Here is a 27,974-nt window from a genome sequence, read left to right as displayed (position 1 = left end):
AACTTTAACCCCGAGCGACAAGCCAGTTTTCAGCCAAATGGGCTCAAACTTGGTGTGAGAGTCCCTATGGGTACCCTCTACAAGATGGTCTTTATTTCAGCCGGATCCCAGCACTTTCGAAAAAAATGACCCACCCTAATGTGCATTCTGAAGTTACTGTTCTTTTAATCACAATGATACTAGTATTGCAATTTTCATAAAAAAAAATTGTAAAATTGTAAAATTGTAAAATTGTAAAATTGTAAAATTGTAAAATTAGCATTAGCATTAGCATTAGCATTTCAGGACGCCCTATCCACGGATGGCTCCACAACGCTTATTCCACTGTTTGGTCTGGTTGTGTTAGACCCTCATCCGGAATAATAATCCAACACGGGAGATACCATGTCTTCATCTTTTGATGAGTGTGTAATACAGCCCAGGGCATAAGGGGGTCCTTGCCGGGTCTAAGCTATCCTTTGGGGAACGAAGGAATGTTAGTAAACACCTATCTAAAGTGCGCAAGGATCCCTGCGTCACCTTAGTGGTATAGATGTTTGTAGGGTGGTTTTGGACTCAATGTTAGTAAAAAATTGTAAAATTGTAAAATTGTAAAATTGTAAAATTGTAAAATTGTAAAATTGTAAAATTGTAAAATTGTAAAATTGTAAAATTGTAAAATTGTAAAATTGTAAAATTGTAAAATTGTAAAATTGTAAAATTGTAAAATTGTAAAATTGTAAAATTGTAAAATTGTAAAATTGTAAAATTGCAAAATTGTAAAATTGTAAAATTGTTAAATTGTTAAATTGTTAAATTGTTAAATTGTTAAATTGTTAAATTGTAAAATTGTAAAATTGTAAAATTGTAAAATTGTAAAATTGTAAAATTGTAAAATTGTAAAATTGTAAAATTGTAAAATTGTAAAATTGTAAAATTGTAAAATTGTAAAATTGTAAAATTGTAAAATTGTAAAATTGTAAAATTGTAAAATTGTAAAATTGTAAAATTGTAAAATTGTAAAATTGTAAAATTGTAAAATTGTAAAATTGTAAAATTGTAAAATTGTAAAATTGTAAAATTGTAAAATTGTAAAATTGTAAAATTGTAAAATTGTAAAATTGTAAAATTGTAAAATTGTAAAATTGTAAAATTGTAAAATTGTAAAATTGTAAAATTGTAAAATTGTAAAATTGTAAAATTGTAAAATTGTAAAATTGTAAAATTGTAAAATTGTAAAATTGTAAAATTGTAAAATTGTAAAATTGTAAAATTGTAAAATTGTAAAATTGTAAAATTGTAAAATTGTAAAATTGTAAAATTGTAAAATTGTAAAATTGTAAAATTGTAAAATTGTAAAATTGTAAAATTGTAAAATTGTAAAATTGTAAAATTGTAAAATTGCAAAATTGTTAAATTGTTAAATTGTAAAATTGTAAAATTGTAAAATTGTAAAATTGTAAAATTGTAAAATTGTAAAATTGTAAAATTGTAAAATTGTAAAATTGTAAAATTGTAAAATTGTAAAATTGTAAAATTGTAAAATTGTAAAATTTTAAAATTGTAAAATTGCAAAATTGTAAAATTGTAAAATTGTAAAATTGTAAAATTGTAAAATTGTAAAATTGTAAAATTGTAAAATTGTAAAATTGTAAAATTGTAAAATTGTAAAATTGTAAAATTGTAAAATTGCAAAATTGTAAAATTGTAAAATTGTAAAATTGTAAAATTGTAAAATTGTAAAATTGTAAAATTGTAAAATTGTAAAATTGTAAAATTGTAAAATTGTAAAATTGTAAAATTGTAAAATTGTAAAATTGTAAAATTGTAAAATTGTAAAATTGTAAAATTGTAAAATTGTAAAATTGTAAAATTGTAAAATTGTAAAATTGTAAAATTGTAAAATTGTAAAATAGTAAAATTGTAAAATTGTAAAATTGTAAAATTGTAAAATTGTAAAATTGTAAAATTGTAAAATTGTAAAATTGTAAAATTGTAAAATTGTAAAATTGTAAAATTGTAAAATTGTAAAATTGTAAAATTGTAAAATTGTAAAATTGTAAAATTGTAAAATTGTAAAATTGTAAAATTGTAAAATTGTAAAATTGTAAAATTGTAAAATTGTAAAATTGTAAAATTGTAAAATTGTAAAATTGTAAAATTGTAAAATTGTAAAATTGTAAAATTGTAAAATTGTAAAATTGTAAAATTGTAAAATTGTAAAATTGTAAAATTGTAAAATTGTAAAATTGTAAAATTGTAAAATTGTAAAATTGTAAAATTGTAAAATTGTAAAATTGTAAAATTGTAAAATTGTAAAATTGTAAAATTGTAAAATTGTAAAATTGTAAAATTGTAAAATTGTAAAATTGTAAAATTGTAAAATTGTAAAATTGTAAAATTGTAAAATTGTAAAATTGTAAAATTGTAAAATTGTAAAATTGTAAAATTGTAAAATTGTAAAATTGTAAAATTGTAAAATTGTAAAATTGTAAAATTGTAAAATTGTAAAATTGTAAAATTGTAAAATTGTAAAATTGTAAAATTGTAAAATTGTAAAATTGTAAAATTGTAAAATTGCAAAATTGTAAAATTGCAAAATTGTTAAATTGTTAAATTGTTAAATTGTTAAATTGTTAAATTGTTAAATTGTAAAATTGTAAAATTGTAAAATTGTAAAATTGTAAAATTGTAAAATTGTAAAATTGTAAAATTGTAAAATTGTAAAATTGTAAAATTGTAAAATTGTAAAATTGTAAAATTGTAAAATTGTAAAATTGTAAAATTGTAAAATTGTAAAATTGTAAAATTGTAAAATTGTAAAATTGTAAAATTGTAAAATTGTAAAATTGTAAAATTGTAAAATTGTAAAATTGTAAAATTGTAAAATTGTAAAATTGTAAAATTGTAAAATTGTAAAATTCTAAAATTCTAAAATTGTTAAATTGTTAAGTGGTAAAATTGTAAAATTTTAAAATTGTAAAATTGTAAAATTGTAAAATTGTAAAATTGTAAAATTGTAAAATTGTAAAATTGTTAAATTGTTAAATTGTTAAATTGTTAAATTGTTAAATTGTTAAATTGTTAAATTGTTAAATTGTTAAATTGTTAAATTGTTAAATTGTTAAATTGTTAAATTGTTAAATTGTTAAATTGTTAAATTGTTAAATTGTTAAATTGTTAAATTGTTAAATTGTTAAATTGTTAAATTGTTAAATTGTTAAATTGTTAAATTGTTAAATTGTTAAATTGTTAAATTGTTAAATTGTTAAATTGTTAAATTGTAAAATTGTAAAATTGTAAAATTGTAAAATTGTAAAATTGTAAAATTGTAAAATTGTAAAATTGTAAAATTGTAAAATTGTAAAATTGTAAAATTGTAAAATTGTAAAATTGTAAAATTGTAAAATTGTAAAATTGTAAAATTGTAAAATTGTAAAATTGTAAAATTGTAAAATTGTAAAATTGTAACATTGATAAATTGTAAAATTGTAAAATTGTAATTGTTAAATTGTTAAATTGTTAAATTGTTAAATTGTTAAATTGTTAAATTGTTAAATTGTTAAATTGTTAAATTGTTAAATTGTTAAATTGTTAAATTGTTAAATTGTTAAATTGTTAAATTGTTAAATTGTTAAATTGTTAAATTGTTAAATTGTTAAATTGTTAAATTGTTAAATTGTTAAATTGTTAAATTGTTAAATTGTTAAATTGTTAAATTGTTAAATTGTTAAATTGTTAAATTGTTAAATTGTTAAATTGTTAAATTGTTAAATTGTTAAATTGTTAAATTGTTAAATTGTTAAATTGTTAAATTGTTAAATTGTTAAATTGTTAAATTGTTAAATTGTTAAATTGTTAAATTGTTAAATTGTTAAATTGTTAAATTGTTAAATTGTTAAATTGTTAAATTGTTAAATTGTTAAATTGTTAAATTGTTAAATTGTAAAATTGTAAAATTGTAAAATTGTAAAATTGTAAAATTGTAAAATTGTAAAATTGTAAAATTGTAAAATTGTAAAATTGTAAAATTGTAAAATTGTAAAATTGTAAAATTGTAAAATTGTAAAATTGTAAAATTGTAAAATTGTAAAATTGTAAAATTGTAAAATTGTAAAATTGTAAAATTGTAAAATTGTTAAAATTTAAAAATTTGACAATTTGACAATTTGACAATTTGACAATTTGACAATTTGACAATTTGACAATTTGACAATTTGACAATTTGACAATTTGACAATTTGACAATTTGACAATTTGACAATTTGACAATTTGACAATTTGACAATTTGACAATTTGACAATTTGACAATTTGACAATTTGACAATTTGACAATTTGACAATTTGACAATTTGACAATTTGACAATTTGACAATTTGACAATTTGACAATTTGACAATTTGACAATTTGACAATTTGACAATTTGACAATTTGACAATTTGACAATTTGACAATTTGACAATTTGACAATTTGACAATTTGACAATTTGACAATTTGACAATTTGACAATTTGACGATTTGACGATTTGACAATTTGACAATTTGACAATTTGACAATTTGACATTTTGACATTTTGACATTTTGACATTTTGACATTTTGACATTTTGACATTTTGACATTTTGACATTTTGACATTTTGACATTTTGACATTTTGACATTTTGACCTTTTTGTTATTTTGACATTTTGACATTTTGACATTTTGACATTTTGACATTTTGACAATTTGACATTTTGACAATTTGACTATTTGACAATTTGACAATTTGACATTTCGACATTTTGACATTTTGACCTTTTTGACATTTTGACATTTTGACATTTTGACATTTTGACATTTTGACATTTTGACAATTTGACAATTTGACAATTTGACAATTTGACAATTTGACAATTTGACAATTTGACAATTTGACAATTTGACAATTTGACAATTTGACAATTTGACAATTTGACAATTTGACAATTTGACAATTTGACAATTTGACAATTTGACAATTTGACAATTTGACAATTTGACAATTTGACAATTTGACAATTTGACAATTTGACAATTTGACAATTTGACAATTTGACAATTTGACAATTTGACAATTTGACAATTTGACAATTTGACAATTTGACAATTTGACAATTTGACAATTTGACAATTTGACAATTTGACAATTTGACAATTTGACAATTTGACAATTTGACAATTTGACAATTTGACAATTTGACAATTTGACAATTTGACAATTTGACAATTTGACAATTTGACAATTTGACAATTTGACAATTTGACAATTTGACAATTTGACAATTTGACAATTTGACAATTTGACAATTTGACAATTTGACAATTTGACAATTTGACAATTTGACAATTTGACAATTTGACAATTTGACAATTTGACAATTTGACAATTTGACAATTTGACAATTTGACAATTTGACAATTTGACAATTTGACAATTTGACAATTTGACAATTTGACAATTTGACAATTTGACAATTTGACAATTTGACGATTTGACAATTTGACAATTTGACAATTTGACAATTTGACAATTTGACAATTTGACAATTTGACAATTTGACGATTTGACGATTTGACGATTTGACAATTTGACAATTTGACAATTTGACAATTTGACAATTTGACAATTTGACAATTTGACATTTTGACATTTTGACATTTTGACCTTTTTGACATTTTGACATTTTGACAATTTGACATTTTGACCTTTTTGACATTTTGACATTTTGACAATTTGACATTTTGACAATTTGACAATTTGACAATTTGACATCTTGACATTTTTACAACAATTAAAGAAAACAGTAAGTTTTTCAATTGTTCAATCTGTTTGAGTCATGTCACTCCTGCACCACACTGCTAAGTGAATTTGTGCTGATCGGCGATACAAATTAAGCACGCATACTTGTGCACAGCACTGACGTGTGAGATACAACTGCCCTTCGAGTGTTTACGTTCTTGGTCAATGAAATTGAAACATTTCGACATTTTCCTGTGATGGTGTGCGTGAATTTTTGAGACCGTTCAAGTCGGGAGGGATTTCCACGCGATTTCAGCGTTGTATCACACAACTCAAATTGGGAGGGCCGCCCTCACGGATTTCTCGTTTGCGTGTGTCTTCCATCACTGGAAAACCGCTCGTAAAACCCACAATTTTTATAAGTCAGATCTGTAGCCGTGGGGTCGGAGACGAACATTTTATTTTTCGATTCACAATTTTCGACCAGTAAATGTGGTCAAAGCCATTTTTGAAGTATTTTTTGGACTTTTTTACAGATAACACTATCAAATTTAAAAAATTCAGTTTCAAACAAAAAGCCATTCGAAAACATGCGCCATAAACTGTTTGGGCCCAAAATTTGAAGCTTTTCCAAAATGTATTTCCAGAGATATAGCGATTTTAGTGTTTTTCGTCTTATTTTTACCCTATTTTTTCCTATTAAATTTTTGGATTAATGCAAAATCATATACTGAACATCAAATTCGAAGTCCCGGCTCGTTCTCGCTCGAAAGCTCGTCAAGTCGAAGCTTCAACGCCAGCGCTTTTACGCTTGCGCGTTTTACGCTGCGCGTGAAAGTGTTCTTTCTGGCTTCTCATAATTGATCGACAAAGTGCAATAGCGATACATATTTTTTTAAGTTAATCATAGACTTCCAATAAAGACTGAGTACCCTTTTTTTTCTAATAATGTCAATCCAATATGTTTTTCTTAATTAAATTTAAATATCGTGCGACACATAATGTACCTCTGAAATTTAATAAAAATGGCATTCGAGGTTTAGCCTAAAAAGACTCAAAGCTTTAGGTCAAATTCTCACTGGGTGGTATCATTATGTTTCTTAAAAATGAATTGCACCAATATATTTGTCGGAGTGTCATCATTTTGTAAGAAAGGCTCTATTTCACCTCTGGTGATTTTAAATCGGGTTTTTCATTTAATAACCTCAACCAGAGCCGAGGGATAAAAGCATTGAAAAAAGTGCAAAAGGCTAATAAATGATTACAAATGCATTGAAATCCGAAATAAGTTAACGAAGGTGTTTTTAAAATAGTGAGTCTTATGCTTACTACAACAACAAATTTAGAACAAGTAAAGTTTTACGCTTAACTTTTTCCATTTTTTCGAAAGCCAGCTATTTTCTGAATAGACCCAAGGACGGTCAAAAGTACTCGCGGAAGTAATAAAACCTAGCGCAATGAATCAACTTTTATTGGACAGCCACCTACACAACCCTTTCAGAACAGACACAATCGTAGGCTCGTGACCCACTTTTGTACTTTTGGTACGACAAGAAAAAAGTATAAAAATTATTTTTTTATTATTTATTTTCAAAAACAGTTTTTTTAATTTAAATTAAGAAATTTGTTAATTTGTTAATTTTCTTAATTAACATGTTATTTCATTCAAAAAATAATTGTGCAAAATGCTAATTCTTTCACGTTGGTTGAAAGTTTCTAAAAATTAAATGAAAATTTAATGAAAACGTTAACACACTTCTATATGTTTAGCCTCTATCACCATTCTGCAATCTTTACAATCGACGTTGTTTTTATTTTCGGCAGCTCTGCCGCTGACTGGTGGAATGCATTCCGCACAGCAAAGAACCATTCTAGGCAGCGGTCCTATTTTTTTTTTGCAATTTTCACCACTTTCCCAGCGTCCCCGATGACGTTCCGAGTAGTAAAGCATTTTTGCATATTTTCAAAAGAAGTGCACGGGAAGCTCACATTCACGGACAGGATTTGTGGCCACGAGGAATGCCTTTCTTTTTCGGGAGGGGGATGGTTTTTTGATGACAAAATTGGACTTCACAAAATACTGGATTTTTTTACATTTCCAAGCTACCTCGAAAACAAAATTTTCTGCAATTTTTTGTCAAATTGAATCGGAAAGTCAAGTCAAGTTTTTTCTAATCAAGAGTAGGTGAGGTTACCCTAGATTCCACCACTTTAGTAGCCCGTTTGGTCCATCCTGGCGTGGGCCAAGATTTTTCAGCGCACATTCCGACAGCGAATCGGATGGTTTCGTTCTTTGTCGAGATTTTCAGTATTTTCCCCCCTTTTTCCTTTTTTTGCTTGCTGGCCTTCACTTCTATTTTTCACTTTCAAAACTCCAGGGCGACCATTTTGCGCGCGCACTGGTTTTATTAGATTCTCGGTTTCGCCTTTATAAATTATGAATTCATTGTTTGCTGGGGAATAGTATTTAGAGGATATTTCATCCTTATAGTCGAGGATGAATCAAAGCTTTCCAACCCCAACAAGCAACAAAAAATGCTAGGGGGTGGAAAACAAAGAAAAACACTTGCGAAAACGTGGTGGAAAACTTGCAGTGGGTGGGTGTGAGGAGGGTGGTTATTTATTTTCCCCAAAGACCCTACCTCTCAAAGTCAGCAATCGAGACGTTTTAAAATTGCTGATTTACCGATAACGGAAAAAGGCCACTGCACTTCTGGGTGGATTTGAAGAGGTGGTGGGGGGCTTGTGTTTGTAAACAAAGCGATTAAAGGTGTGGAAATTTGTGGGACATGGCGTTAATCGAATCCAGCAAGGTGTGATAGAATGGTGGAGAATGTTGACACGTTGTAATGTTAGGGACTTGCTTGGGGAAAAACAGTGAATAGAATTAAATTAAAAATAGGATTTACACCTTAAAACGCATGGACCAATCTACAAATATTTTTCATAAAATATTTTATTAAAATGTCAACAATATACATACGGGTAATTCTCTACCAACTCACACGAAATCGGAAAAAGTTGCCCCGACCCCTCTTCGATTTGCGTGAAACTTTGTCGTAAGGGGCAACTTTTGTCCCTGATCACGAATCCGAGGTCCGTTTTTTGACACCTCGTGACGGATGGGCGGTACGCCCCTTGAATTTTGGAACATGCGAAAAAAGAGGTGTTTTTCAATAATTTGCAGCCTGAAACGGTGATGAGATAGAAATTTGGTGTCAAAGAGACTTTTATGTAAAACAAGCTCTTCCCGGCAAACTTCGTCCTGCCCTTTTTTGGTTTCCTGACGTTTCTTGCTTGTTGGCTAATTCAGCCTCCTGTGATAAAAATTTTATTTTTCGCATATTTTCCCATACAATCTGCAGATTTTCCGGAATCGGTTCTAGAGTGGCCAAACTTGTCTTTTTTGGCGTAAGAACCTTCCTTGGGCTTATGCGAACCCAACGCAACAAAGAGGAGCAATTCTCTACGAAATCGGTCTTTTTTCTTCAATTTTTTATTTTTGTATTTTTTTATCCGACTGAAATTTTTTTGGTGCCTACGGTATGCCTAAAGAAGCCATTTTGCATCATTAGTTTGTCCATATAATTTTCCATACAAATTTGGCAGCTGTCCATACAAAATTGATGTATGAAAAATTCAAAAATCTGAATCTTTTGAAGGAATTTTTTGATCGATTTGGTGTCTTCGGCAAAGTTGTAGGTATGGATACGGACTACACTGGAAAAAAAAATGATACACGGTAAAAAAAATTGGTGATTTTTTTATTTAACTTTTTATCAGTAAAACTTGATTTGCAAAAACACACTATTTTTATTTTTTTATTTTTTGATATGTTTTAGAGGACATAAAATGCCAACTTTTCAGAAATTTCCAGGTTGTGCAAAAAATCATTGCCGAGTTATAAATTTTTTAATCAACACTAATATTTTCAAAAAATCGAAATTTGGTCGCAAAATTTTTTCAACTTCATTTTTCGATGTAAAATCAAATTTGCAATCAAAAAGTACGTCGGTGAAATTTTGATAAAGTGCACCGTTTTCAAGTTATAGCCATTTTAAGGTGACTTTTTTCAAAATAGTCGCAGTTTTTCATTTTTTTTTTTAATTAGTGCACATGTTTGCCCACTTTTGAAAAAAAAATTTTGAAAAGCTGAGAAAATTCTCTATATTTTGCTTCTTCGGGCTTTGTTGATACGACCTTTAGTTGCTGAGATATTGCAATGCAAAGGTTTAAAAACAGGAAAATTGATGTTTTCTAAGTCTCACCCAAACAACCCACCATTTTTCAATGTCGATATCTCAGCAACTAATGGTCCGATTTTCAATGTTAAAATATGAAACATTTGTGAAATTTTCCGATATTAACGAAAACAATATTTTCAAAATTTTCAAATCAAGACTAACATTTTAAAAGGGCATAATATTGAATGTTGAAAAAAGTGGGCAAATATGTGCACTAATTTAAAAAAATGAAAAACTGCTACTATTTTCAAAAAAGTCACTTAAATATGGATTTAACTTGAAAACGGTGCACTTTATCAAAATTTCACTGAAGTACTTTTTGATTGCAACTTTGATTTTACATCGAAAAATGAACTTGAAAAATTTTTGCGACCAAAATTTCGATTTTTTGGAAAAAATCAGTATTGATGAATAAATTTATAACTCGGTCAATGATTTTTTGCACAACCTGGAAATTTCTGAAATGTTGGCATTTTATGTCCTTTAAAACATATCAAAAAATAAAAAAAAATAAAAATAGTGTTTTTTTGTAAATCAAGTTTTAGTAATAAAAAGTTAAATAAAAAAATCACCACATTTTTTTACCTGTATTATTTTTTTCCAGTGTAGTCCGTATACCATACCTACAACTTTGCCGAATACACCAAATCGATCAAAAAATTCCTTCAAAAGATACAGATTTTTCAATTTTCATACATCATTTTTGTATGGACAGCTGCCAAATTTGTATGGAAAATTATATGGACAAACAAATGATGCAAAATGGCTTCTTTGGACATACCAAAGGCACCAAAAAAGTTTCAGTCGGATAAAAAAATACAAAAAAAATCGAATGACCGAAATCCTAGAAAACTGCTCAGAGCACCTCGATCCGACGTTCCGTGTTGAATTGATTCGCGTTAGAACAAAACCGTCGCTACAACCTTGTAGAATATTGTTACACTCTAAAAAATAACCCTGTAAAGTTAAAAAAACACGAAATTTTAAAATTAAAAATTTTGTTCTAAATAGTACATTAAATTTCCCATAAAATGACTTGTTCCAAAATTTTTTACAGTCGAGTAACTGAAAATGGGAGAATTTTTAAAACTTTTTTAGTGTTTTTTCGATGAAAAATACGTTTTTTCGGAATTCTGAGTATGCCATCAAATCGGGCGTCTAATTTTACATAAAAGTCCCTTTGACACCAAATTTCTATCTCATCACCGTTTCAGGCTGCAAATTATTGAAAAACACCTCTTTTTTCGCATGTTCAAAAATGGAAGGGGTCGTACCGCCCCTCCGTCACGAGGTATCAAAAAACGGACCTCGGATTCGTGATCAGGGACAAAAGTTACCCCTTAGGACAAAGTTTCACGCAAATCGAAGAGGGGTCGGGGCAACTTTTCCCGATTTCGTGTGAGTTGGTAGAGAATTACCCATACATCATTCACTCATAAATCATCTCGCAAAATCACAGTCACAAAACTAGAGCTACAAATATATTAAATTAACAAAAAATCTCTTCTTACACCCTAATGCTTCTGCTTCTTCTTAATGTGGAGCGTCAGTTCCACCGGTTTCTCCACGTAGACGGGCTTCTTCACAAACACCGGGTACGGCTTCTTCACGATGACCGGGTACGGCTTGGGAACTCGGACGACCTGCTTGTGCACGACGGGAATTTTGACCGGAACCTTGATCGGCACGGGCACTGGCCGATCGACGGGCACCGGAATCTTCTTCGTGATGTACACGGGGACCTTCTTCTCGATGTAGACGGGCACCTTCTTCTCCACCTTGACCGGGTACGGCACCGGGACCTTCTTGGTGATGGTCACCGGCTTGGACTCTTGGGCGTAGTCTTCCAGCTCGTCGAACAGGTCACGCTTTTCGACGGTTTTTTCCTGCGAGTCAATGGCAGCACCGGCCACGACGGCAATAAGTACGGACAGGATGATGAAATCCTGAAAAGTTGGACATAATTTGGAAAAAATATAATAAATCGTCTGCTGTGTGCTATCTTATTACAACGACCATTTTGATCGAAAATGAGTTAATGATGACGTTTTGCTATACTTAACAAACACTACACCCAAACGGCGGTCGCATGATTGTGATGCATGGCGGCATGAAAGTATATCAGAATCTGCATGAAAACTGTCCTCATGCATTTTTTGCGATATAGGGGTATGACATTTTTGCCCGTTACCGACAATTATCGACATTACTGACGGCTTTTTGGTTGTATTTCACAAAAAAAAACCCTTAACAGAACGAGGATTGAACCACCAACTTTTTGGTTATTGATCCGACACGCTACCACCGCGCCATGGACGCTTGATGAAATGTGAGTGAAAGAGCACCAACATACTCTTCTCTTTGGAGTGTTGCTTGGAGACGGGCCAGCATTATATGTGTTGGTGAGAACTGCAGATCGCTGAAATATTTATACGCGGGCAAAAATGATCTACGGGCTTGCTGCAAAAAATGTTATAAATGTGACATTTTCTGCAGCAATCCACTGTTGCAGATTTTGAGATATATTTTTCCTTTGGGTGTACAAGATGCTTTAATCCGATTTTGGAAATTCGCTTCCGTTTCCTGGATATCGCAAAACACACTTGTGACATAGACCATTTTATCATCAAAATGATCGTGCACACTTGTGACACGTCATACATGTTGTAGGAAAATGTGAATTTTTTTTTTCTTGTTTTTCACAAATTTATGTTGATACACACTTTCTAAATGCAATGCAATCTTTTGTTTTTGAAAATATATTGATTAAGTCGGTTAAACTATGGATTTAAGCCTATTTTAGTTTGTATGGGAATTCTGTGCACACTTGTGACACGTAGTACAATTTTACTTTCAAAACACACTTGTGACACGTGCTTTTCAGATTTTTGTTTGCATAATTTACTATAACCATGGTTTAACCAAATTAGATGAAACTTGGAGCGTTTGTTTAGCAATAGTATACGAACCGATTGCTTCAAAAAGTTTGACTCCATCATTCATAGTTTTGAAATTATTTATAATCAAACTTTAAAAATCGATTTTCTCGATATGTACTAAATGGTCGTTGTCACAAGATAGCACACAACAGACGAAATGTTGAATTTATTTATTTTAAACATCTGTAAGACAGATAAAAATGTATGGCTTGAAATCAATTTGATATATCTGTAATTTATTTCCTCAAGTCTTTCCACTTTAATATGAGTTAGTGTCACAAGCAGTATTGTCTCCTGTTGAGGATTTAAGATTGAATAAAAAGCAAATAAATTAATGAAAACCTACTGTTTATATTAAGAATTCAATTTTTCAAAAAAAAAATACATTTCGTTTTCTACTTTAAACTTTTTCTAAGCTTGATGATGATTTTCTTTAATAAATTTAAGTCATTTTAACAAATTCTCTAATCTAAACGAGAGATTTTGTCGAATTTATATTCGATATATCCAAAAAATATTAATTTTTAAAAATACTTTCTGGTAAAAAATATCGGTAAATTTACACCACCCCAAAAATTTGTTTTTTGTCTTATAAAATATTTTATTATTAATTTTTTTTTATTCGAGAGTGAAATTTTTCCCTGAAATATTCTGATCTGTAACTTTATTGAAGATACCAAATCAATCGTGAACACCTTTCTTAAAAATTCATCAAACAGCATGTGTGACGAAACTATGATGCTAAATATCTTCATCTGACATAAGGATTTGTTGGACTTAGTTATGATCAAATATTTAAAAAATTGTTTGCCAAAAAGTGTTGAAATATCTTTTTTTGCAACGGTTTGTTCATTTAAAAAAAAAACAAACTAATTATATTTCTGATATGATCAATTATGTGATTGAATAACAATGAAGAAATATTAAATTTTGTAAATAATAATTTAGGAGGAAATGCCTTTCTTTAATCACTAAAAATTTATCGTGCATCAATCTTCAAACATTCCTTCAGATTCGAATTAATGTTCGAATTTAATCTATTTTAACAGTCAATGATCACAATTTTAAGCTTAAGCCAATAAAAAAATTAAGGAGACTCCCTCACCTTTCCAGAATTGACATTTTTTGATAGTTTTTCATTGAGACTTTCAACTGAGCGATATATATTATCCAAAATAAATATTCTCCCGTACACTGAAAAAAATGATGGTCATATTGTATCTGGAAATGATGATATATTTTGATTTGAAATAAAATGTTTTATTCTACTTCAGGAACTGGTGAAATTTTCATCAATTTCTGTTGAATTTCACATTTTTACCGAAAAAAATTAAGTAAAATTACTCAAATAAAGGTAATATTCTACGAACCAAATTTTCTACCTTTCAATTTTCATTATTTTTACGTGTACAGAAAATGCATGCATGTTTTATCAATTTAACCCTTTACTGCCCTTTTTTCAAGGATTGTTTGTCCCCTCAAAAAGGAGCGACTTTTGCTTTATGAAAACTTTACTTTTTTGTATTATGCTGTTCGTTATTCATTTCTAGCATTTTTATCTTTATCTTGTTTAGTCTTTGTTTTGTTATTGATATTTTATACCAATTTTACAAATTTCAATCAATTATCGTTTTCCTATTCGCTGTTTTTTTTTTTTTTTTTTCGTTAAGCTTAAACCATTAAGCTATTTCCAACTTAGTATCACATTCTTGAACACTTCTAAATATTCTAAATATTGTGACCGTTAAAATTTGAAATCCGATTCGGATTCAATGAGAAAAATGTCTGTATCGAAAAAATAATATTCGGACTGTGCATCACTTAACACGCAGCATATCTAACACTAAAAAGCTCACTTTAATTCAATTATCCATATATTAATAAAAAAATATCTGAACCAATTAATTTCGTCAATAATTCACAACACTCTCAATAATTATTTTTAAATTAAGAATGATTATCGTGATATGCCTCCGCTATTGAAGTAATTGTTAATCATTTATATGACCCATCTTGATGTCCCGTCTTAAACTATCCTCAAACTATCCCAACTCACTGCAACTCACCTTCATGATTGATCACACCTTGCGGGCTGCCCGTTTTACTTTGTATACAAACCGACCGAACTAAGAAGCGAACTCCAGCTGACTGGTTGATCAGCTGGACGGCGCATCGCTTTTAAAGTATATGATTTTGCGTTTTCCAGGCCAAATTTCATCACACGCACGCATCGCATCGCATCAAGACGAGTTCATGAATGTATAAACCAAATTTCCAATTAGACACCGCGGAGAGTGTGTTTGGTTCACAGATAAGCAGAGAGTGGAAGTTTCGGGTTTTGTTTAGTATTCTTGATGACTACTTAAAATGACTTCTTTTTTAACGGTGCACATCAACCATAGCTTTTGCACCCAGATTTTTGTTACAGACAATTTAATATCTTCAAAACTACGGCTACTATCGAAATATTTTTTTATTCATCCCCTAAAGTACTGTCCACAAAGCAATTTACAACAAAGTTTGATTAATTTTACAATCCCGTTATTGCAGGATTGGGTTCGTAAGTTTGACAATTTTGGAATAAGAAGACAACAACTTCCTTCGTTGCTGTGCACCCTTAAAGAGGTTTCAATTACACAAGTAAGGTGTGAATTTTCAAAATAAACTCATTTGTGTGGTAATGATACACAATTTCACTGGCACAAAATCCATTTTAATTAAAATCCTTAAAAATTGAACAGGTCACACTAGTTTGCATCAAAAATTTAAAAACAATAAATTTACCAAATGTTGTGTCTGTTTTTCTGTGGTGGGTTTTATGAGCGTCTATTTTTTTATTGAAATCTGTATCAGAAGAAGCAGCTGCTGCTGCTGCTGATCACCACACTCGTGGTCTGTATCAGAAATTACCAAACAGCTCTGCCGGCTGCATAGGGACTGCCAAGTCATGGAGTGGTCATAGTCGCTTAAAACGCCCTGCGAGAACAACGACTTTTCCAATAAACGCATAAGGGTACAAATACGAAAAACCAGCTGAGCTGACGAACATTTGGTTTAGATCTGGACAGGCCAGTGTTGCCCGCAGGGACCTGAATATATGCTGATGGTAAGACAAATTAAACAATCGATAATTGTAAATTAGGGTGACAATAAAAAAAAATCGACATCAGGGATATCCCCTGATTCGATTCTTTAGTCAAAAATAAGTATCTGTGAAAATTTGAGCAAAATCGGTTTAGGGTTAAGGGTCGCTTTTTATCGTTGAAGCTGGTGAAAAAAATCTTTTCATACAAAAACGTCTTCTTTTAATTGTTAATAACTCGTCAGGGTTTACTCCAGGGGGCCACGGGGTATCCCTTACGATTTTCCAAACTTTTATTTTTTTATTGTCACCCTATTTGTCATATAACATCAATGTCAAAAAATCTCAGTTTAACGTGTTTTTTGCTCTGAAATCGAATTTTATACCAGTTTAGACCACACTTTTTTTCAGGAGCAGCAGTGATTTTTTCAAACATCAAAATCCGAAGAAAAAGGGGGTTTTCATACAAATTTCCATAGAAAATTGAATCACTTTTCGCAAATTGGGGACAAAATCAACCGTTCCCAAACATTGGACAGTTGTTAAGAACCCCAAAGGGATCTGAAAAGTTGCGTTGCTAAAAAAAAACAATTTCATCCTAAAGCGTCATTTTTGAGCTCAGCCGATTCAGCGATCTCATATGAGACAAAATTGATGAGTGATAGAAAAAAACTATCATTTGGTGATTCCCGCACCAAAATATCAGAAGGTATTGCGATCGTCACTACAGCTTGTGCTATCTCTTCTATTATCTCGGCATTACCAGCAAGAGCATTCTCTTTCCATCAATCTTTCTCTTTTCCTCGCTCACGGACATTCGCCAACGATTCTTTTGTTTTCTCAGAAACCCGCAATGAAAGAACGCGAGAGAAAGATTGGGAACCGACCACGCTTAGCGTCCCATTAAGCTGCGTTGGCAAATTTTGTTCTGTGGCAGCATTACGGCTACGCTCTATTGAAGGGGGGTGATTGTGAATGCGGGAATGAGTGACCGGCAATTCTTTTTGCTGAGAATTTCGCGACAAAAAAATCGGCGGTGGAAGTTGAGGGATCAGATTTCGGACATGATTTATGTAGTCGCCTGGAAATGAAAGTTTGATATTTTACAACCCTGGTCACAAGCCTGTTACAAGTTGTTTGAAATATCAATAATATTCTTCCTTCATAATTTTGGACGCCATCTTGAATTACAAATTCCCAGCTCACTATTAACATTTCCGTAATAATTTTTCAATATAATATTTTGTAATATTTTTTTCTTGAACAGTAGTTAACAATTTCAAGGGGTGATTGAACAACCCCAAAATAGGTAAAATCATTACATTTTCATTCCGGATTATGATATTATGAATACAACCGCCATTTTGGCAGCCATTTTAGATATCTTCCTTACCATAAGAAATCCCGATAAGTAACCGCGATATTCGGATTCAGAAGAGTACATTAGGATGTATTTAATACATCATTTTAAAGATATTATGAAATTTTAGAAAAAAATTAACTGTTCTTTTTATTTAAACAATATTTGGCATTAAAATTTCCCTCGTGATTTTTCGATCAGCTCAGGTAGTTCGTTAACTAAGAAAAGAGAAAATAAAAATTGCAATGAATGCAAAATTTAAGAACATTATCTTTAAAAATAAAAAGGTAAATGTAAGTTTAGTTTTTAAAAGAACACCATGTAACCGTAATTATCAATTATTGAATTTAAAATTTTAGGATAACATCCAGAGATTGATATTTTTTTTTATTTGTCTTAGGAGTCACCACCCGCAACTATTGAGTCATAGAGAAATATGGTCAAACAATTAGTTGCCGAGTTATAAATTTTTGAAAAAATGATTTTAGGAAAAAAAAATCTAAATTTCATGCTTAAAATTTATTTGACCTCATTGACATAAATTTCAATTTGCAATCGAAAAGTACTTAAGATATTTTTTGATAAAGTGCCTCATTTTCAAACCACCGAATGCTTTATTTCAGTGAAATATTTGCAGTTTTTCGATTTCAAAAAATAGTGACCATGAGTGACCATTTTTGAAAACATTTTTTTTAAGTTCAGAAAATTGCTATAAACTTTTCAAAGAGATATTGAAGATTGGACCTCTGATTGCTGAGATACAGCGGATTAAAGAAAAAGAAACAGAAAAGTAGAAGTTTTCTAAATTTAAAACAAAATCCATATCCGGTTTTGTTAGAGAATTCCTCAGGTTAAATTAGAAAACAAAATGTAAAAAAACATCAGACCAAGTTATTATGCAAGAGTCCAAAATTACCTTACTTGACGGTATTGAAAATGGGTATTTTTCCGATCTTTGATATTTACTTTGAACAAACTTTGAAGTAGAAAGTTTTCGTCCAGTTAAAAAAAAACCACGGGTTACATTATACAGATATTCCACATGAAATACTTTATTCGAATCATTCAACAGGCAAACTCACATAATTCACAGTCTCTCAAAGACTCAGTTACATCACTAGAATCACATTTATATTAATTAAATTCACTAAATCTCTTTTATCACACGTTAATGCTTGTTAATGCTTGCGATGCTTGATGTGCACCGACAATCCCACTGGTTTTTCGACGTAGATATGCTTCTTCACGATGACCGGGTACGGCTTGGCTACGTGCACCGCGTATGGCTTGGGGACTTCAACGTACTCCTTGTGCACTACGGGAACTTCCACCGGAACCTTGTACGGCACGTACACTGGCCGATCAACGTGAACCTTCTTCTCGATATACACGGGGACCTTCTTCTCGATGTAAACGGGCACTTTCTTGGTGATGGTCACCTCCTTGCCCACGTGGTGGTCATCAAAGTCAACAATGTCATCGTGGTCTTCCAGCTCGTACAGGCCACGTTTCTCGATCTTTTTACTCTCGGAGTCAACAGCCGCACCGGCAACGAGGGCTACCGCCACAGACAGAACGATGAAAACCTGGAAAATAAGCAAATGATTTGAGAATCCTCATGGAACTACCCAATAAACCTAAAAACATACCTTCATAATTGATCACACCTTACAAACACCGATGCAGTACCCCCCAAGTGAACTAAGAAACGAACCTCAACTGACTGTTGACCAGCTGGACATCACCTCGAACCTTTATAGTTAATGTTTCTCCACATGTGCCAGTCCAACAATTTCAACACTCTTGTGCGCACTCAGGCCCGAATGTTCATGAATGTTTTTAAAACTAAAGCTTCCAATTAGGCTTTTCTTAGCGTCTATTTTTGCGACATCTGCGACAGAAGCAGCGCAGCACTGCTGCGACCACGCCCATCGTGTCAAACATTACCAAACATCTCTCGCTGTTGACCGCAGGAGGTCGACACAGTCAAGTCACGTGACCGATCGTCGCTGAATTCGTCCAAGCGAGGGAAAACGAATTTCCCAAGTTACAGCCACGCTGGGGTGCCTAGATCGGTGAACCACACTATTGCCTATGAACTTTTGGGCAGATGTTCAACGCAGGGGGGCTACGTATAAGTGCTTTAGTTTATGGTTTACTTTCAACGCCACTTTATTAATACATAAATTCGTTTGATGACCTTCCGATAGTGCTAAACATCTTTCTTCACATTAAATAAATCGGATGTTTGTTTGTTTTTGGCCTTCAAATTACTTATCTATTAGAGTGTAACAAAAATTACTTTTTGGTGGGCAGGGGCTTATTCCGGTGGGTGTACTGAGCCCAAATCTCAAATATCAGCTTGATTGTACGTATCGCTTTGCATTTAAATTTTAAATGGGATTTAACTCATACAAAGGATTTTTTCTCATAAATGTCTATGTTTGAGGCACTTTGGCCACTAATGTGTTTATTTTCAGCATCGCCGGTTGTTGTGTTTGAAACGGAAATCGTAAACGATTCGAATTGAGGTAACTGGGTTGAAATAATTGGAAAAAAATGCACACGGAAAAAAAATGATTATTAACAGTTGAGTTCCCAAAATTTTAATTTTAATTTTCAAAATTTGATTATTTGCTTAAGGGTAGGGTTTTATGAAACATTTTCGCTTATCTTCTAAATAATTTAAATTTAGCAAAAAACGATTGTTATTATGAGTAATATATTATCATCTGAAATCAAAGAAACGTGTCAAATACATTCTAATCTGATGTTTCTAAATAATAACAGTTAAAGTAGTAGCAGAGCAATTATTTGATATTTCGGCCATTCGATTTATTTGGTATAACCAAAGAAGCCATTTTGCATCATTAGTTTTTCCATATAATTTTCCATACAAATTTGACAGCTGTCCATGCAAAAATGATGTATGAAAATTCAAAAATCTGTATCTTTTGAAGAATTTTTTTGATCGATTTGGTGTCTTCGGCAAAGTTGTAGGTATTAATATGGACTACACTGAAAAAAAATTGGTGATTTTAAATTAAAAAAAAATTGGTGATTTTTAATTTAACTTTTTGTCACTAGGTAATACTTGATTCGCAAGAAAACACTATTTTTAATATGATATTTCTGATATGTTTTAGAGGACATCAAATGCCAACTTTTCAGAAATTTCCAGAATGGGCAAAAAATCTTTGACCGAGTTATGATTTTTTGAATCAATAAAAAAATCGAAATAAAAAAAATCAATTTCATTTTTCGATGTAAAATCGAATTTGCAATCAAAAAGTACTTTTGTGAAATTTTGATAAAGTGCACCGTTTTCAAGTTATAGCCATTTTTAGGTAACTTTTTTCAAAAAAGTCGCCGTTATTCATTTTTTTAAATTAGTGCCCATGTTTGCCCACTTTTGAAAAAAAATAATTTTGAAAAGCTGAGAAAATTCTCTATATTTTGCTTTTTTGAACTTTGTTGATTTTCAAAAAATTTAAATCAAGACTAACATTTCAAAAGGGCGTAATATTGAATGTTTGTTAAAACCGTTTTGGAGTTAAATTCACTTTTAGGTAATAATTTTCGGAAATGCTAATATTTTTCGTTTAATTAATTACTTTATGTAAGAAAGCCAGCCCTGAAATATATTCAAGGAAAAGCTGAAAATTACCTTTAATTTTCTGAGACTGCTAGTTCGATTTTGAATGTTTTCTATAAAAATAATTTCGAATTTTAAAATTTTGTCTAAAATATTTGCAATGAGGAATATTATTTATTTGCAGAATTTAAAAAAAATGATTTTTTTATTTTTTTGTTCAGAATGACAGCAAAAATAAGTAATTTCAAATGTAATTGTTTGAACAATGATAACGATTGTTTTAAAAAAAGACTCTCTAAAGTCATGAAAATTTAAAATGTCGACGACCCCAAAATATAATTAGGATTTAAATTTGCATCTTTTTAAGCTTAAAATGGCATTTTTTTTTAAATTTTTTTTGGCTATAACTATAGACCCATATGCTCAAAAAATCAATATTTTTGGTTTAAAGCTCTAAAAGTGCCTCGAACATCGCTTTTCTTGACGTTCAAAAAACTAATTTTTGACGGTTTGCTCAGATGCTTTCTCTAAATGTGACCGTAGAAGATGTAGACTGCAAGATAAAATTTTGGTGACTTCGACAAAGTTGCTTAGATTGACAAGACAAAAAAATCACAAAAATATTCCCGAAAAGTTAGATATTTTACATCACCCTAATCGTAAACCACTTTTATTTTTAACCAAACCAAAAAAACACTTCTGAAGACACCAAAGCTCCAAAACATCACAATTTTTCGGATAATCCATTTTCCATTTAACCCTCTTCAACCCAACCCCTATAATCACCTTAAAGGACCTAATAAAAATAAGTTATGAATAAAAAAATCCCAACCCCATTTCTAGGCGTGCTTGATAAAAATCGCCAAAAGTCCCTTTTTATACCAATTTTTGATCTTTTAAAATCTTTGGAAAGACAAACTCATAAAATCTAAGATTTTTTTTTAATTTGTAAGATTTATTTGTTTTTTTTTTTGTGAGTGACTTTGCCAATGTTCTTAAAAATGACTTTTTTCTGGGATCAACTTTGGCTGTGTTTTTTACTAACATTTTCTATTTTTTGTAAAATTAGTAGGAAGTCATTTTTGAAATATCCCAGACTATGCCTCCATTTAAATCAAAATTGTACCATTTTAGCAGAAAATAAAAAACATTTAAAAAGAGACTGTAAAAACATGAAAAACTAGAAAGTCAAAAGATAAGGATAGAAGGTGGTAAAATAACCCAAATACCAGAAACAAACATAATCCAAATAAGAAAAAAAGCAAATAAACGTACTAAACATGGAACCAGAAAAACATGAAACAATACAGGTAAAGTTTTTCGAAGAATAAAAGTTGCTCAAAATGACGGGAAAAATAAAAAAAAACAATTTAAAAAAAATTGGGCATTTGAGGGATAACTTTTTTTCAAACAGTTTTATTAAAATATTTTAGACAATGATAAAACATTTCATCGATTTTTCGCTAAAAATCTCTATCATACATATTTTTGATTTAATCTTGTCAAAACGCATAAATTGTTTTTAGTTATTGATAAATTTATATAATAATAAGGTGCTAAAATTGTTGAAAAACAATAAAACATATGATTTTTCTTGGGTTCTTCAAATTCTTTGAATTCAAAAGAATTATTTCATATTTTTATTCTTCAAGTAAAAAAAGCTATGAATAATTAAAATTTACCTCTTATTGTGGCAAATGGTTCTAATAATCATTTGCTACAATTAAAAGTAAAATTTATAAATTAATATTAATAATATGCCAATACACCATCGCAAATAATGATACGATTTTTTTCATAAAATTTATCTTTGTCGAAAAAATAGGGGGTTCTCATTCAATAGCAATTAAAAATATCGGATGTAAAACACCCGTACTTAATCTGACAGAACAAAATAATCCAATTAGGAATTTGCTAAATCACTAGAATGCAAAAAAAAGAATTTCCCCGTACTTCATCAAAGACAAAGGACATGGAAATGCGTACCAGCTACGTACAGTTCCCTACAAAGCTCTCCCGGTCAAAGAACCATCCACCAACGCCACCCACACTCCCACATTGCACGAGCTCTCAAGTTCTACACGCGGAACGAAAAAAAAACTAAAGCACGTCAAGCATTTGACTGTGTAAACTACGTTCCACGGAGGAAGAAAAAACGAAGTCAAATGTGAGAGAGCGACACTTCATCTATTCGTTCAACAACTTGAGTTGATTCGCACTTGGCCACTTGCTCCTTGCTCTGGGAGATGCAAATTTGTTTGAGGAAATTAATTCATTTGTTTGCTCACCTGGAAATTGAAATTTGTGGCGGTAAGGGTGTTGTTTGTACTGTAATTTTCTTTTGCTAAAATCATCAAATTAGGGTCGTGGTAAAATTAGCGATGCATCAGAGATTTGTGTCTTGCGTGAGTCGACCAAAATCATCGACTAGTCGGCAGTTTATGTGAATTATTTTTTGCGCCATTGATTGCACAAAATTTTGCCATCGTAATTTATGTGCCCAATAACCCTGCACATTCTCCAGACGAGCAAAAACAAAAAAGAGGGCCTCCCAATACAGAAATTATGCGCTTTATCATGGCCATTTTTTAAAACCCCAAACCACTAAACTGTAAACGCAAATTAAAACCGGCGGAAAATATACCCACTTTTTTTGTCCCAACTTGATTCACATTCATTTTTCATGACTTCACACCGCCGCCGCGTATTTTGTGCCGTATGAAACTGGCAGATGCTGTGTGCGGAGTTCGATTTCAAAAACGAGATTTATTGAAATGGAAAGTACAAAAGTGTGGCGATTAGCAGGGCTTTTTTTGTTTGTTGTGTACTTCAGTGGTGGTGGTGGCCCACTATTTTCAAACAGGTATGAAATGGGCCATCAAATGCTCAGTTTGCCGGCTAAAGTGAGCATTTTCATCAATATAGAGAGGACGGAAAAAAACGTGCGCGTTGACCATTTTGCAGAAATTGATGACATGGGAGTTAAAGCCAATCTGAACGAGCGATATGTGCAATTCAGCTAAATAATTTAATGTTGGGATGATTTATGATTTTAGCGATGTAATTTTAATGCTCTATTCAAGCCGCACACATCCAATAAGCGTTTTATGCTTTACGGATTATCCTATAATGTCAATGAAATTGATAAAATCGAATGGGCATTTATAAAAAATATCATACTCATTTGCGGATGCTAGCAAAAACTGGAGAGAAAAAATAACTCAAAGCAGAGTAATTATGCTAAATTTCATATATTCTGAGTTTTTCTATAGTCACAATAAGGCCTTCTTTTAATCACACAAAAAAATGGTGCGAAAAGTGAAACTTTTTCAAGCGGAGGCAAACTTGTGCATAACTTGCATAACTCGAATATTCCAACACTTCTGCATATTTTTTAAGCTTGAGAGTGTGCCATTTAAAAAAATATAAAATAACAGTCTGAATAGTTTACAATCGACTAAACAAGTTTTTTTCTATCATATCATAAAATTTTAGTAAAATTGTTTTTTTTTTGCTCCTTAAAAATCAAGGAGATGAGACATACGCTTCATATAAAAGGTAAATTGACCGAATACTTTTTTCTAATAAAAAAATTAAAATTTACATTTTTGTTGAAATCAATTCCGTATCCAAAACAACTAGATGTAACCCGAGCAGGAAATATTTTGTTTTTTTTCTTTTTTGTAAGCGTATAAATTAAACAACTAAAAGTAATTATGCAAGTTAATAGAGATAAATTGTCCCAGACCAACAATGTGATCTCACACATCACATTTATACTCGAAATGTACAATTGTATTGTTTGGCAGGAAATTCACTAAAATTTAGTTTTCAGGGAGCCCAAATCCATCATACCTTGGCGAAACTAAATCGTTTACTGATGTCAACTTCTTAGCTATATATTAGCATCGTAAGATTGGCTCAACAACGCCAAAAAATGTAATTTAAAATCTGAACCATTGAAAAAAAAATTATTAGCGATGGAAAAAATGGAATCGTTTTTGAAAATTAATAGAATGGAGTTCAAATCCCATCTAGTTTCATTCGTTTTTTGTTTATATTCTACTTTCTAATTATAGTCGAATAAGGTCGAGGAGACCGGCTGAAACCTGAACCCTCCACTTATGAACGTAGCCATTAAAGCTAAGGGCCGGTCTGTACTCGAATTTTAAATATAAAAAAAGCAAAACAAAATCTTTGGTTTACCGCAAACTGGAGATTTATTAGCAAAATTAAAAATACGAATTAAATTCAGGACCGAATGGTATGAAACCAAACTGAGCTTAATAAAGAATTGTTCAAAATACATCAAGAAGTGGTTTTCTACAAATTTTTAAAAGGCTAACTATAATAGAGTAAACGTGAAACTGTAGAACAATGAGCTTCGTAGCAGTTTTTTTTTATTTTTTTAAAACATTCTATTAAATTGGTTATGTTGGCTTCAAACTGAATATTTTTATGTAAGAAACGATATCAAATGAATATTTATCCAACTTGAAAAAAAAATATTTACTATACCTCAAATCTATAAACATTTAATGAAAAATTAATAAACTTGGTAAACAAACATAGATTTGCATTTTTTTTTAAGTTGAACATTAAAAGTAACCTTCTTTAGGGTCAGTTTGACGTTGGTGTGAAACTCAGCGATTGTCAAAGAGGTGACTTTAAAATAACAATTTTAAACGAAACTATTTTTTAAAGTCCCACTGAAAAAACTTTTGAGAAAATAAACGTACATGGACATTGTGTGACCTATCCCAGTAAATGTTTTAAAAATAATAAAAAATCTTGAATGAAGTCTTACCGTTTGAATAATATTTGATATCCTATGAATGTAACCCCGCATTAAAGTACTTTAACTTTAGCGTTACTTGAGAATTGCATTTACTCAAGTCGCACGATATCATCATTAAATAGGTAATCAAAAGACCTTTCTAACGAGTCCAAAACATTGATGATCTGACAACCCTGTCTCAAGTTATGACCACTTAAGTGATTTTTACACACTTTTTTGAAGCCGGGTCGCACATAAATGTATAGAAACTATTCACGGATCCAAAAATATAATAATAATAAATTGAATGATTTGGGCAAATAGTTGTTAGGGCCTTACCCAAATTACAGGCTTATTATAATTATTGAAACTATTTATTTTATGTGATATCTGACAGCTCCAATAAACAAAAAAAAAAAAAAAAAAAAAGTGAGAGTTGCAAAGTAACCGCCGACCTTACAAGTCGTATTCTCAACGCCAGTCCGCAGTTTGTGTGCGCGTCGCCGCTTTTTTCAAAATGTGCACCGTAGACAAAAACAGTGTGGTTCTGGATTTTGTCAACTCCAAAACCAACCAAGCCCAAAGCTTGTAAAAATTTCTCGCAGACCTTCAAGTAAACCAAGAAAACTTGCGAGCATTGCAATTATGCAATAGAAGAAGAATAGCCGTGCTGCAGTTCGCCGACTCAGCAATGGCTTCGTCCATCATCGACAAACCTCTGGTATATCAGGGTTGCAAAATCCCGATTTACCTGGACAACAACGCTACGGAAGTTCGTGTGCTTGACCTACCTCTAGGCATAAGCAATGATGACGTAGTCAAAGTGATGAGTAAATACGGCGACATTTTGACCATCACCAACGACCGCTGGATTAACTTCTTCCCAGGGATCCCAAATGGAGTTCGGACCCTGCGGATGTTGCTGGAACAGCCAACGCCGAAATCAATCACTGTAAACAATGCTGCTGCAGCAGTGACGATTATAGGCAAAAAATCGCTTTGCAAACTCAAAGCAAAGAACAAAAAATGTACGGATTCGAGTAAAAAGGTGAACCAAAATAGCAGTACACCAACGATTGAACCTGAGCCAAGCAGCAGCAGCAGCAAAAGTAACAACAGTGATCCTGACCTATATGCAATGCAAACAAATGAAATTGATGAAGAAGACAACGATGGATTCGAGACCGTGCTTTCTAAGCACACTCGCAAAACCCGGAAGCGCTTACAGGCATATTTGGACGCGGATGACGAATTGACAACAAAACGAAGAGAGATGGCTGCAGAAGAAACTGATGAAGAAGATGAAGATGTCATAAAAGCTAAATATTATAAGAAAAAGTGTTGTGAGATAACTTCTAAATCGCTGGAAGAAGAGGACGAAGATAAACTCGAAGAACTTGATAATTTACTCTTTAAATATTCTGCTAAATATTTGAAACATAGACAGAAATCGTTAGAAAAAAGGCGTGGTAACAATTATTGAATATTGCCAGACAAGTGATTTTAAACTATGTAATCTTTCCTCTTTCACTATCCACCTTGAAGAGATGAATGCACAATGGTGTAAAGTCTCTATAATAAAACCAAAAAAAAAAAAAAAAATGAGTGAATTGTCGTTTGATTTTTTAAAAAAGCTTTATTACACAGTTGAATACAGTTCGTGCAAGAAAATGATCAATTATCACATCAAAATTGCATGATCTATTCGATTACTGCTTACAACTGCTTCCGATGCGCCTCAGGTAACATCCATAAAAGGTTCAACTCCCCAATTCACACATGCACATCACATACACACACTCATGCTCTTTCTCACATGTGTGACAATCATCGCGCCCCAAACGACCGGTGACACTCGCGAATAATTGAAAACGTTGGCGATAATTTATGAAGATCATAAAACACCGTCCAGATCCAGATGTACTGCCATGCATTCACGAGACTTGTCCGTTCACCCAAAGAAGGTAGAGGTGGTGGAAAAGAAGCACGACTTTTCGCCCCAAGCCAACCGTCGTCGTCGACGTTGCTGCTTGTCGATGGCATTTTCCGGGACCGTGTGTCACACAAAAGCGAAGGTGTCGTGGACTCACCTGTGGGAATTCTCGCATCCCGGGGCACACAACACCAGCCACAACCCCGTTCCCAGAATGCGAGGGGTGGGTGAAAGTGTTGTGTGCACATTGCATTACAGAATTCCGCGCTGGTGGCCACGTGGCGACGTCCAAACGAGAGTTG

At 31.3% G+C, this 27,974-nt stretch overlaps 2 protein-coding genes across 2 annotated transcripts; both read right to left on the bottom strand.

The window, feature by feature from the left end:
* Positions 1 to 11,500: 11,500 nt before the first annotated feature.
* Positions 11,501 to 14,997, bottom strand: LOC119766369 (zinc finger protein 512B-like). The gene is made up of 2 exons (XM_038250872.1): positions 14,992 to 14,997; positions 11,501 to 11,932 (listed from the first exon to the last, which is right to left on the bottom strand). The coding sequence occupies exons 1-2, from the start codon at positions 14,995 to 14,997 to the stop codon at positions 11,501 to 11,503; spliced, it is 438 nt and encodes a 145-aa protein (XP_038106800.1).
* A 3,548-nt stretch (positions 14,998 to 18,545) lies between these two features.
* Positions 18,546 to 19,022, bottom strand: LOC119766368. Its single transcript, XM_038250871.1, has 2 exons — positions 19,017 to 19,022; positions 18,546 to 18,953 (listed from the first exon to the last, which is right to left on the bottom strand). The coding sequence occupies exons 1-2, from the start codon at positions 19,020 to 19,022 to the stop codon at positions 18,546 to 18,548; spliced, it is 414 nt and encodes a 137-aa protein (XP_038106799.1).
* Positions 19,023 to 27,974: the final 8,952 nt, after the last annotated feature.

Source organism: Culex quinquefasciatus, chromosome 2 (genome assembly GCF_015732765.1).
Source record: "Culex quinquefasciatus strain JHB chromosome 2, VPISU_Cqui_1.0_pri_paternal, whole genome shotgun sequence".
NCBI classification, from domain to species: Eukaryota; Metazoa; Arthropoda; class Insecta; order Diptera; family Culicidae; genus Culex; species Culex quinquefasciatus.
Note: the sequence above shows the minus strand (reverse complement) of the source record. Positions and strands in the feature narration are given on the sequence as shown.